The 11,678-nt window shown below is 50.2% G+C and overlaps 7 protein-coding genes across 10 annotated transcripts; 5 read left to right on the top strand and 2 right to left on the bottom strand.

The window, feature by feature from the left end:
* Positions 1-605: 605 nt before the first annotated feature.
* Positions 606-1,598, top strand: PPTG_12412 (hypothetical protein; the record flags this gene model as incomplete). The annotated part of the gene is made up of 1 exon (XM_008908429.1): positions 606-1,598. The coding sequence occupies one exon, from the start codon at positions 606-608 to the stop codon at positions 1,596-1,598; it is 993 nt and encodes a 330-aa protein (XP_008906677.1).
* A 742-nt stretch (positions 1,599-2,340) lies between these two features.
* On the top strand, positions 2,341-5,421 carry PPTG_12411. Of its 2 annotated transcripts, XM_008908427.1 has the most exons (5): positions 2,341-2,709; positions 2,784-4,238; positions 4,298-4,413; positions 4,484-4,813; positions 4,880-5,421. In XM_008908427.1, the coding sequence occupies exons 1-5, from the start codon at positions 2,362-2,364 to the stop codon at positions 5,253-5,255; spliced, it is 2,625 nt and encodes an 874-aa protein (XP_008906675.1). In that variant the 5' UTR covers positions 2,341-2,361; the 3' UTR covers positions 5,256-5,421. The 2 variants fall into 2 exon arrangements, with proteins under 2 accessions (XP_008906675.1, XP_008906676.1); XM_008908428.1 differs by having other exon boundaries at positions 4,484-5,421.
* On the bottom strand, positions 5,245-6,896 carry PPTG_12410. Of its 2 annotated transcripts, XM_008908425.1 has the most exons (4): positions 6,274-6,896; positions 6,143-6,200; positions 5,774-6,080; positions 5,245-5,709 (listed from the first exon to the last, which is right to left on the bottom strand). In XM_008908425.1, the coding sequence occupies exons 1-4, from the start codon at positions 6,283-6,285 to the stop codon at positions 5,310-5,312; spliced, it is 777 nt and encodes a 258-aa protein (XP_008906673.1). In that variant the 5' UTR covers positions 6,286-6,896; the 3' UTR covers positions 5,245-5,309. The 2 variants fall into 2 exon arrangements, with proteins under 2 accessions (XP_008906673.1, XP_008906674.1); XM_008908426.1 differs by having other exon boundaries at positions 5,774-6,200.
* PPTG_23091 (hypothetical protein) lies at positions 6,358-7,170 on the top strand. The gene has a single exon (XM_008908424.1). It carries the CDS (start codon positions 6,779-6,781, stop codon positions 7,142-7,144), a length of 366 nt encoding a protein of 121 aa, XP_008906672.1. The 5' UTR covers positions 6,358-6,778; the 3' UTR covers positions 7,145-7,170.
* Positions 7,171-8,262: 1,092 nt separating this feature from the next.
* On the top strand, positions 8,263-9,964 carry PPTG_12409 (hypothetical protein). The gene has a single exon (XM_008908423.1). The coding sequence runs from the start codon at positions 8,373-8,375 to the stop codon at positions 9,681-9,683; it is 1,311 nt and encodes a 436-aa protein (XP_008906671.1). The 5' UTR covers positions 8,263-8,372; the 3' UTR covers positions 9,684-9,964.
* On the bottom strand, positions 9,887-11,050 carry PPTG_12408. 2 transcript variants are annotated; one of them, XM_008908421.1, is made up of 2 exons: positions 10,602-11,050; positions 9,887-10,506 (listed from the first exon to the last, which is right to left on the bottom strand). In XM_008908421.1, exons 1-2 carry the CDS (start codon positions 10,763-10,765, stop codon positions 10,014-10,016), a joined length of 657 nt encoding a protein of 218 aa, XP_008906669.1. In that variant the 5' UTR covers positions 10,766-11,050; the 3' UTR covers positions 9,887-10,013. The 2 variants fall into 2 exon arrangements, with proteins under 2 accessions (XP_008906669.1, XP_008906670.1); XM_008908422.1 differs by having other exon boundaries at positions 9,887-10,876.
* Positions 11,030-11,528, top strand: PPTG_23090 (hypothetical protein; the record flags this gene model as incomplete). The annotated part of the gene is made up of 2 exons (XM_008908420.1): positions 11,030-11,059; positions 11,286-11,528. 2 exons carry the CDS (start codon positions 11,030-11,032, stop codon positions 11,526-11,528), a joined length of 273 nt encoding a protein of 90 aa, XP_008906668.1.
* Positions 11,529-11,678: the final 150 nt, after the last annotated feature.

The raw sequence follows: 11,678 nt of genomic DNA, 5'->3' as shown, positions 1-11,678 counted from the left end.
TTTTTTTTTTTTTTTTTTTTTTGATAACGCCTACTGAACCAATATCGGAGAGTATAAATGCCTTGCAGCTCGCTGCTGCAGCGCATACGACACACCTCCGCAGGTTAATCTCCCACGCCTCAACAGCATCACTTGCCAGCGCGACTGGTAGTTGTGCGTTCGCTGCGTCTCGAAGCAATCTCGCGAATTCGTTGACTCATTGAGCAAATCAGCCGCACTCTTCGTTTTGGCCTGCTTTTAGGATGTGCGCCACCATGGTGACCACGAGGTTTACCATTTTCGACTGCTGTTCGTGCCGTTCTGGATTTCCATCTTGTTCAACGAGATGATGCGATTCCAGTTCCTGCTGTCCGGGCTGTCCAATAATGAGATGATGCATTTTGCCCTTCCAGCAGTTTGGGCTTTCCATCTTGTTCAACGAGGTGAACACCACCTTGCGGGGTCTCTATCACATCAATAGTGTCGTGAGCTTCGAAAGCTTGGCGGCGGTAGGAGCAACAAGACCACGACACTACATCTGGGAACTGGTACATGTAGTGCTTTTGTCTGGCGTTCACCGACTTCATTCGTGTCTTGAGGGGGAACTCATTCTCACATTCTCCATCATGAGATCAAGCCTCGCTTCTCACCTCCTTATTGCCGCCATCTTGGCTACCACGTCGCTCGCTGACAGCACTATCAGCAAGACCGCAACGGGTGATGTTGTTCAAAGTATGTCAGTGTGGGGAGCGCCGGTAGTCGCATCAACCGGTACCAACATTACCAGTGTGAAGCCTACCTTTGGTAAGATTACTTCGAAGTCCGGCGAGTGCGTCGTCGCCTCACCGACCGAGTACATTAGCGAGGAATACTTGGATTGGGTTTGGGAGCATCGAATTGGTCCGAACGCCGACACGTCTGACAAAGCCAACTGGAACGTCATGGCTAACAAGAATTTCCTCATGGATAAGCTTGTGCACAACAAAGGATCGATCAACTACTGCGTTCGCTGGGACAGCAGTACGAAGCTGTCCAAGGGTGTGGCTTCCACGTTCCAGGGCATCCTGGAACGCCACTTCAACAAGTGGAACAAGTGGTTGGAAGGCTACAATTGCTGGCCGTTCACGGAGATCAAGGTGAATATGGTGGGTTGGGCCGCTAAGGACAAGTCACAGTTCGAATGGACGGATGACACGCTTGGTCCGGTTTACGAGGGAAGTGTCGACTCGGACGGTGTGCCGCAGTGTCCTGACGAGTGTTACCGGTACTACGACAATGTGAACAATATATGGTCGGACACGAGCGCGTGCCAAGGTGAGCCATTCGATGTCTCGTTCTGGCTGAATGACAAGATCCCTTACGGCTTTGGCTACGATTGGGGCCAGGAGGTGAGTCTTAACGACACGCTGAGCAACCTGTACGATGAGAACATTCTGTTTATCGGCCACGAAATCGGTCACGGCTTCGGTTTGCCAGATTTTTATGGTCTGGAGACCAAGCCGTCCAAGGACTTCCCTAACTCCATCATGATGGCCTACAGCTCGTCCACCATTACGCCGAGCGATGGCTGGATGCTACGTCGCATCCTCGACCACGTCAGGGATCGCTACAACTTCTAACTCTTGCAACCTGCGTTGTCGAGAGGTAGGAGATGTTCTCTGTCATTTCTGCTCACACGGATGCGAGCGTATAGATTCACGTGTCGACGTTTAAAAGGTTCCAAACACTTACAGTAATAATTGATGTATTGCCTCCTCAAAACAGATTTTTGTTTGTTTGTTTTAAGCAGTTAACGCCGCTGGCACTCAGAGTGAACTCGAAAAGAGGGTGCATTGTTTGTTTTGACGCGGATGTTGTCTGGATGCCAAAAGGTGACAGTGACACACTGGTCTCCGGAAAAGTCTTTCTGAATAGCAAGCAACACTTATATTATCTATTTCTAAGCGATAAGTATGGTGCTGGTTTATATCATCCCGTCATCATGCGAGTAAGAGACTGCAAATCCAGGCCGCAGTGACCAGCGCGAGCGTGAATCAACTTTTTTTTTGGCTGGATCGAGTCAGCAACTTAAGGAGAAAGCAGAAGCATGTCGCTTTTAACATGTAATCGTACTTAAGTTTGTTGTTGTAGGAAGAGAAACCTTCTCGAACGGGGTAGATGTCGTACCATAATCCAAGCGACATGTTTCATCAGTTGTACTAACCGACCATATTTCATAACCTATATTCTATCGTCATCTCTTTTGAGCTATTCACGCAAAATCACCTTCTATATGGCATTTTACCTCTCAACAGAATAATTCAAAAATGAGGTGTCACACATCCATTATCTTATAACTTCATTTTTGATGGCCATTCCTGAATTTGCATTCATTGCAACACGATGGAAGTGCGTCACCGTCGTCCGGCACCTGCCGCTTCTCCGTCTCCCACGGATGTTAACGCTTCTTACGACTACCCGCATGACAAGAAGCGCCATCGCCGCTTCCAGCCGTCGCTACCGCGCGGCTGGCTCGTAGTGCTGGGCTTCCTGGCCTTCTACGCTTCGGCCTTCGCCATTGTGACGTTTTGGCACACGTGGTTGCCGCAGCCCAAGGGTCTAAACACTCCTCCCAGCGAGTTCTCTGAGGACAGGGCGCGTGTGGTGCTGGAGAAGATCATGAGCTTCGGATATCGTCCAGTAGGCACCAAAGCCAACGAAGAACTGACCCCAAACTACTTGTTGGAGCAGGTAGAACGTTGGATATGAGTTCTTTATTGTAATATTGTGCTAATGTGTTATTGTACGCTATTGTGATATTGTAGATTGAAGAGATCCGAGCTTCCAAGCCGACAGGAGTTAGTGTGGACGTGGACGTACAGAGACCCTCGGGCGCCTTTGGACTGGACTTCATCGCGCAGTTCCAGAACATTTACGCCAACGTGACCAACATTCTGGTCAAAGTCTCACCACCCAATGCCTCCCCAGAAGCGCTCAATAATTCGCTAATGATCTCGTCCCATTACGACGCAGCCATTGGAGGCGCTGCAGCGTCAGACGACGGTGTGAATATTGCAATTATGATGGAATTATTGCGAATGTTCGTGTTGAATCCGCCCAAACACGCGACGTTGGTATTTAACTTTAACGGTGCCGAGGAGACAATTATGCAGGCGGCACATGGGTTTATTACGCAACATCCGTGGACTGATGCTATTCGAGCTTTTATCAACTTGGAAGCTGCAGGAGCTGGAGGACGAGAACTTCTCTTCCAGACGGGCAGTGATGAATTGGCCTTGGCGTATGCACAAGGCGCTAAGTATCCACATGCAAGTATCATTGCGCAGGAGTTATTCCAATCGGGAATTATTCCCGCAGATACCGACTACCGAATTTACCGCGACTTTGGTTACGTTGCGGGAATGGACTTTGCATACATCGCTAATGGCTACGTATACCATACCACATTAGACGATATTTCCCGAATTCAACCGGGTGCGATACAGCGTCTTGGAGAGAATGTAGTGGGTGTAGTGAACCAGTTGGGAAGCGAGCCTGGACGGTTGAAAAGAGTGGCGGAGAACCCTCAGACCTCACGAACATTCTTCTCGGATGTCATGGGACTCACGATGGTGACGGCAAGCAAAACAACGACCTTCATTCTGTGTGGTGGAGTGGTGTTGATGGCGGTATTTTACCTCCTACTATCCCACGTCTCATTGTCCGAACGATTGACTGCTTTTATGTTGATTTCGAGGTGTTTTGGCACTGCAATTGCCGCTTCCTTGACGGTTGGAGTGATACTGAGTCTGTATGCCCCACTCCCGTGGTATTCGCAGCCATACTTGGCTGGAGCGCTCTTCCTGGCTCCGGCCTTGGCAGGAATGGTTCATCAATTGGCTTGTGTATTGGAGAAGGATGGAGTCACTCCTCAAGCTCTGTGGCGTCTTGAAGAGAGTCTCTTTGAAGCCATGATGTGCATCTGGATGGGGGCATTGGCGATCTGCATGCAGTTGGGTCTTATCTCGAGCTACGTCCTGGCAGTGTGGATCTTTTTCCCTTTGATGGGACAAATACTGTGTCAACTTCTTCAACGCTTCCGCATGTTCTCGTCGAGTATGTACATTTTCATCTCGCTGGGTGCGATGATCATCCCTGTGATCCATACGATGTGCTGCTTTGCGATCGCATTGATGTTCTTTATCCCGCTACTTGGTCGAAGCGGTCCAGTGGTGCCTCCTGATGTGGTGCTGTCACTCTTGATGTGCATCATCCTATTGGTAAGATCTTTGTCGTCTTCCTTATGAAATACCCGGGTTCTAACGAGCGTTGTGTACAGATTATGGTCTCGTATTCCGGTCGAGTGTTCTGCTTCTTGCCGACGAAGCAGCTTAAACTGGTTCGGAACGTTTGTATCATTGTGACTGTAGTTGCTACAGCGTATGCTTCAATTCGGTAAGTTTTTGTATTTTATGGATACTTTACGGTAAAGTATAACCTCCCTAACGAGGAATAATATCTACAGTAACCCGTACTCGGATATCTGCCCGAAGCGTCTCATGCTCCAGCACGTTCAACGTGAAGTGATACTTCCAAATGGTGATATCCAGACTGACTCGGGGCTTTGGATCAACTCACTGGACTTCCGTGGTCCGGATCCGATCAAGAGTTATTTGAGTAATACACAATGGAAGGATGCGCGTATGCACGTGGCCCCGGAAGAGCTACACGAGCACGCAGAAGTGTACGGACACATGCCGTGGTCTCTACCAGTGAAGCACATGCTGCCTGAAGACAAGTCGTGGTATCTCCCGGCTGCTGCGCCTACTCTTCCTAACGATGCCCATAAGGCCAGGTAAGTAATTTATGAGTTTCTGAGTATGTCAGTGAAACTTATTCGTATTTTACTGCAAACTTGCAGACTGGAAGTTTTATCGTCGACGTATTCAGCGGACACAGATCGACGTAAAATTCACTTTGTGTTCACGGGACCTTCACACATGAATCTCTTCATTGATGCCAAGAAAACCAAATTGACGTCATGGTCGATGGGAAATGGAGTGAGTGGGCCGGTGGTTGAGGCTGAAGACGCGTACATTCTTCAGTTCTGTAGCGGTGCTGTACCCTCAAGTTACCATTTCTGGATCGAGGCCGAGTCCAACAAGCCTATCGATGTCGCTTTTGTTGGCCACTTCCTCGAAGTTACAACGCCAGAGATGAAGGAATTCACGGATGTGCTGCCCTCGTGGACTGTCGTGGCATCTGCAGTGTCCACGTGGACGAAGATGCAGATTTAGAGACGTGTAGTCCTGATTTTCTGGTTAAATCTAGTTATTTTGCATCCTAATTATTTAGGATTGCTGCGTTATAACCGTATTCTGATTGTTTGTTGCAGGTTCTCCTTCGCTTTCGTCGCTCTCGATCAGTTCGTCCGGGTTGACGATCAGTTCGTGCTCTGTAGAAGTTCGAATGTGGTCGCTTGAGTTGTCAATGGGGCCACGATCAGGACGACGAGACTGAAGTCGCTTTAATACTGGGCTGTTAATGCTACCTGCTCGGTTCGCATCCGAGGACACAGAGTCGTCAGGAGCTCGCTGCTCCTTCGTACCAGTGTCGCCCACGAGATCACCCTCATCATCTTCTGAAGACGAGTCGTAGTCCGATAGGGAAATCTTTCTGGATGTGTATTCACGGCGGAACTTGAGGAAACCTTCTTTGGTTAACTCCAATTCTTCAGTGCCATCACTCTCTCTGCAAAAAAATTGCCGATTAGTTTGTCAACTTGTCGGTAAGTTATTATTTTTTTCTGACGCACATGGTGTTGCCATAGGTTTCGAGGAATCTCACTGTGTCGTCCAGCGAGAGTGTTGAATGACAGTTTGCGAGGAAAAGTCTCAGCTCCTGCATGCTCACACGTCCTCGACGATACGTGTCCAGCAACTTCCACTCGATTTCCATGGCCTTTTCATTTTGGAGCTTCTTCTCAGCCTCCTCGACATCCGGATCTGGAATTTGCTGAGCTGGTGTGTTTCCTTCTTGTGCTGTAGCCTCCACAGCATCAGGGGTTTCACTTGTAACAGGAGCAGCAACTTGTACATGACTGTCTACGATCTTCATGAACTCTGCAACCACAACAAAAACTCAGATTTTTATCTGATGAATAAATTAATTTCACTTTTGTTACCATTGAGATAAACCTCCCCCAGTTCACGAACTTGGGTAGTGTTGACATCGAGCCCCAACTACAGAGCATCAGCTTGTGTCAATATTTTTGTTTTAGTTTTATGTATCTGGCAAGTCAAGTTGCCATCGTACCAGTGCAAACATGCGGCATGCTTGATCCGCTGAGACAGCGCCGTCTCCGTCTGTGTCGAAGTAGCGAAATATCTTGCAGCGCCACGAATTAGTTTACTTCGCAATATTTTCTTTACAGCGCATTACCACGCGCAGGTCGTCGAGGTCGACGTCGCTGAGGCGATCCACACGCGAGTCGAAGGAGGCTTGGAACGAGGCCTGCACGATATCCATCCTTGGCGTCAGTGGTCGCTTTAGCGGCGTCGGTTCAAATAAGGGAAGATAAGGGACAGAAGAGTCGGGAGTAAAAGGCTCCGAGTGCATCGCATCGTTCCGACGTACAGACAAGTGACGGTCGTCTCCTCTCCGCGACTTTCACCGACCCGCTGAAAAGCTCAAATGGCCCGAAGCGCATCGCCAATGTACATCAAGCGCATCGCTGGCACATCATAGGCGGCACCGCCATGTTAAACGCTCGACCAGCAAACCGGCGTTATCATCAGCAACATGGTGCGTAAATGTAGTGATGGCAATCGTGGCGTGCGGCGCCAGCAAGAGGAAGGGAATCACGTGTGTGATGCCATCATTTCAGCACAACTGTGTTCGGATTGCTATTGCGGGGCATGGAGAAGTCCTGCTGGCGGCTTGTAATGACTGCAGATCACATCGAGTTGAGCCGATCAACAGTGACTCGGAGCGCATCACCTCCATATGGCTTGCGTATCAGCTGCTGGTATCCCGGCAGATCGTGAATTGGCGTTCTGATTGGCTGTCAACTTCAATGTTGAATGTTCACGGCCGGGCCATTTGGGTCGGTTATTTAGCAAGTCAAAAAGAGGAGGGCAATGCTTTTACACAGTATCGAGCCTCAATTACTACAACTCCGGAATAATATAAATGTAAGCTTCGTTGTCATCGATAGTTCTATTTCAGCTTTGCGTGTCGATGTGTAGCTCAGACAAGCTATTTTGTTAACATTTACAGCCCATTTCAGTTAGTATGGGTGTGATTGCGCTGGTTGAAAGTGATCAACACGAAGATGAGCTGATGGGAGGGGCAATGGCGCGGAAGAGACGAGTTCCTCAAATGGCTCCACTTATTCAGGCTTGTTTGCACTGGAATCGGATCAATTGCCAATAATTATTTGCTGGCGGTACTGTATTGTGTGTATGTAACTACACTTGCTGTCACTCTTACTTACTTACTGCTGAAAAACAAATACGCGAGAATTGTACTAATACATGCACGCTTGCGCTGCGAGCATGACCAGCCCTTGACCAGCCAGCAACAGATGGGTTATGGCAGTCATTGTTGCACTGCAACACAACACACACTCGAAGAATCATTGAATGACCGAGACGATGTAGACTCGCTGTCAGTGAGTCAATGAGCAATCCGTGCTACTGTGGAACTTGGTAGAGGGAGAATCAAATTTGTCTGCCAAAGTTTGAGCTCAAAACCGTTCGTGGGAGAATCGAGTGTTGTTTTTGTCCGAAACGTCAAGTGCACCTTCAAAAAAGTGCAGCTACAAGTACCGTGCTCATATCTGCATTCGCGGGTTTAATTTATAGCTAAAGCTCGAAGGTTTTACTCTATTGATAAAATACATCCACGTAGACTTATGAACAAGTAGAATTGGTTTACAACCTCGCTGGAGATTGCAGACGAGATGTTCGTGATCATATAGGCGATATACGGGGGATGGGAGGCATTTCTTGCGAGCCGGAAATTGGCGCTAAATTTGGCTTTGGTGGGGCGCTCATCCACTTCAGAAGTCGCATCACCGGACGACTGCGAACATACTGGGACTGTGGAGCGTGAACGTACTTCGGCAACATGTAGACAGCAGTAGTAGTGTAAAGCTACTTATCTTCGCTGCTGGCTTGGCGAGCCATGTTCGACGCTGGAAGTATCTCTCACCAAGGATTTGGGCACTTTTATCGATGTCGGTACCCTTTTTTCGGAGCAGGAACAAAAGGGGGATGCGCCTCGAAACAGCCGCTCAGTTGAGGGCGAGAGGGTGAAGAGAAGGTAAAAAGTCATAGTGAGCCCAAGTCAGACCGAGCCAACTTGCACCCGCTTCAATTCTCTATCGCTGTTTTCACTTCGCAACTTCCGCCATGCTGGTCATGCACGACGACATCTCGGCTTCAAGCTCTGCGGGCGCGGCGCTACCGGCGCTGATGAAGCGTGACGACGCCCGGTCGCTTGTCTGGCAACAAGAAACGTCCAGCTACTCGCCGGAGCCATCTTTGCCTCCTCCACCGCCCCCTGCCATTTCGGAGAGTAGCTCGCCTCCACCCAAGAAGAAAAACGGCAACAAGCAGATTTTCATCTGCACTGAAGTTCACTGTGGCAAGCAGTTCCCACGGTCTTTCGCGCTCCGACGCCACATGCGCATCCACACGGGCACCAAGCCCTATGTGTGCGACTACGAGGGCTGCACGCAGCGCTTCAACACGTCGGGCAACTTAAGTCGCCACAAGCGTATCCACAGTGGAGAGCGGCCGTACCCATGTATCTTCGAGAGCTGCGGAAAGCGCTTCAACACAAGCACGAAACTCAAGAGACACATGCGCATCCATTTCCCTGAAGGGCAAAATCTGTTCCGGTGTATCGGGCAAAATTGCAACTGGAGCTGTGACAATTACAAAGAATTTGCGCAACACCAAAAATTGCATCACAATATCATTGTGGGTGCACAACAAGAGCACACCTACGCTCGGCAACATCATGGTCTGCAAGAGCGCGACCATCACTCTGCCGTCGCCGCGGTCGAGGGATCCGAGAAGGACAATGACTACTTCTCCACAGCGGACACCACTCGCGAATACGCCACCGACAGCCTTCCGTACAACGCCCACCACGTCTCCACCGCCCCGACTGGCAGCTTTCTGTACGCGAGCAGCTACGATAAGCCCAAGAGCAGCGTCTTGGCTCCTCCCAATCGTACTAAACTCATGGGTCCTCCTTTCTTCGGCTCGGATCTCGGTGGCAGTCTCCCGACTATGTTGCCCAAAGATCAGAGCAAAAAGGCTCCGGATCTGGATCATCTGTACGGGTCGGACCAACGCCGACTCAAGTCGGGCAATGCCTTCCCCTCGGTGCAGTACTCGAGCACTGGAGGCTCGTTCTCTATCAGCTCTGATAGTGCGTTCACCCGTCCTAGTTTCACTACCAACAGCAGCCACTTCGCTCCACTTCGACCCGAAGAGGAGCGAAGTAGTGGCAGCTATGAGAATCAACCGCAAAACCACCAACATCAAATGTTGCCACCCCCAGGCAACCACGTTCTTCGGCCGCCTCCACAAAGCCACGAAGATAGCAAATACGGCGGATTTGCAGTGCCGCCGCCTATGAACCCAGCAGCACCTGAGTTCACGGGCGAAGAGCTCAATGTCGTGCTGCAGCTCATGAACGAGAACTACTGAAAAGTCAGTCGAGGCGTTAAGTGAGGAACGACTTGCAGTGTGGAAGTGAAGTCGCTGTAGTTAATGTGAATTGTTTTCTAGTATTTTGACGATGAGAAAATTGTAGAAAAGATTGAAAAATGTGATCGCGATTTGTGCCATTTCGAACTTTGTCGTTTGAAAATGATGAAGCGAAGTTTCCGTAAGGAAATGAAAAAAAAAAATGGCGAAAGAAAAGTTTAGTTGAAAAATATGGTTGTTCACTCGGACCATGGTACATATATTCATCGTACGTGCTGCACAAGTGGCGAGCGCCGGCAAGTACAGCACGTGAAATAGAGAGCTCGACACTTACAGCTCCCATACAGTCTCGTCGTTCTCTTCATCGCTAGGTGAGCCTTCTTCCGGCCCGTAGCTAAGCTTTTCCTTGGGACGAGAAGCGTTTACGCTACCGTGCTTGACCATGCTGCTTGTCGACTGCACGGAACGCATGACGCCTGCGTCCTTGACGTCCCTCTTGAGGTTGTGACTGCTGGTCGTAATACCAGCGCGTTGCAGTCGGTCTTTCCGGCTCATGGATGATCGTTCCGGTGCCAGTTCACGTCTCGGTTCTCTGCTGCCACGTCTTGTGGAGCTCTGCGGAGGGCGAGCATCGGAACGTCGATGCAGATGAGGAGCACTGAGAGGCGGAAGAGCTTCGCTGTGTTTGCGGTGGTGTTCCTTGGAAGGTTGTGCGTTTGTGGGCGGCTGCAGGAGCGACAGACGCGATGCCGTCGACTTGCGGTGCATTTTACGCAGCGCATTCCAGAGCGGACGCGTCTCGGAGGCGTCTGTAGGCACTTGGCTGGATAACAGAGGAAAAACACATGACTTGAATGAGTTCACGTGGTGCATACACAGATGGCAATCGGTTGAGCGAAAGAATTCGTGGAGACGTACAAGGCGGTGCTGGCGTGGAGCGGGTCGGTGTCGCCTTCAGTCTCCTGGAAGCAGACGCAGCGGGACATGAGCTTGCGGCATTTCTGGCACTTGCCGTCCCAGTTAAGCGGTGAGCTGGATAGAATTACGCCCGTACTGGGCGGCGACTCGGTCGGCTGCACCATAGCGAAAGCGACTTGCGGGCTGCAGAGGATATTCGCAACTAATGACGAGCGGGCGACTCCGGTCACCGCATAGGCGAGGCGGCGACGGCTCCGTTGGTCTGTTCGAAACGTATAACCTTAGGTATAGAATACACAATTTGACGGTGCTGCATTGTTCTCCAACTGTGATAATGTATATAACGGTCATGATGCATTCATCCAATGATGCCAAACGGTGTGCACCTGCCGGGCACAATTGATCGATGGGCTCACCTCGCCATCTCGATGGAGTGCGATCGTGAGTTGACCAAAACGGTACTATACTGCACAACACCATCGAGGTGGAAGGAGGGGGGAAGGTGGCTTCACCACCATAATCATAACGATAAAGACATGGGCTGGTGAAGGTGCCGAGCGGCACGCATCCATTCACCGAACGGTGCGGTGCGTTTGTAGCTCGCTGCATGCACCTGGCTACTTAGATTGCGGAAATTGCCGAGTTGAGGTTGTCAAACGTTTTGACGTGTACAACGGCGTGAAGTCGGACAAGTTGAAAGGAAGAGGCATCGAAACGAGTGGGCGCCATTGTTCCGTGCCCTACGAAACTTCAGACGCCGACGAGAACGTGTGGCTGGTGAACATGATGGAAATTTCAGTGACGTTCGACTTGAAGCCGACGTCCAAGCTCAGCTCAGACTTCCACGACAAGCGATCACGTGCGTTTGGGAGACACGACACGGCTGAGTCAGCAAGTCAAGCATTTGGCTTGCGACTTCCTAGCTAGATGACAGCGGAGGAAAGTCCTACATCGAGCAATAAGCAAGCACCTGGCTGGCCTTGCTCTTTGCACTGCCGCTCCTCGAGCGTATTCTCGTGCCTAAGACTATCCAGCCTCAAAAGCTCAGCGAAAATTCTCTACGTGCGTTCACCCGAG

The sequence above is a fragment of the Phytophthora parasitica genome (genome assembly GCF_000247585.1).
Source record: "Phytophthora parasitica INRA-310 unplaced genomic scaffold supercont2.30, whole genome shotgun sequence".
In the NCBI taxonomy this organism is placed as follows: domain Eukaryota; phylum Oomycota; class Peronosporomycetes; order Peronosporales; family Peronosporaceae; genus Phytophthora; species Phytophthora nicotianae.
This window is presented reverse-complemented; position numbering and strand designations above follow the sequence as displayed.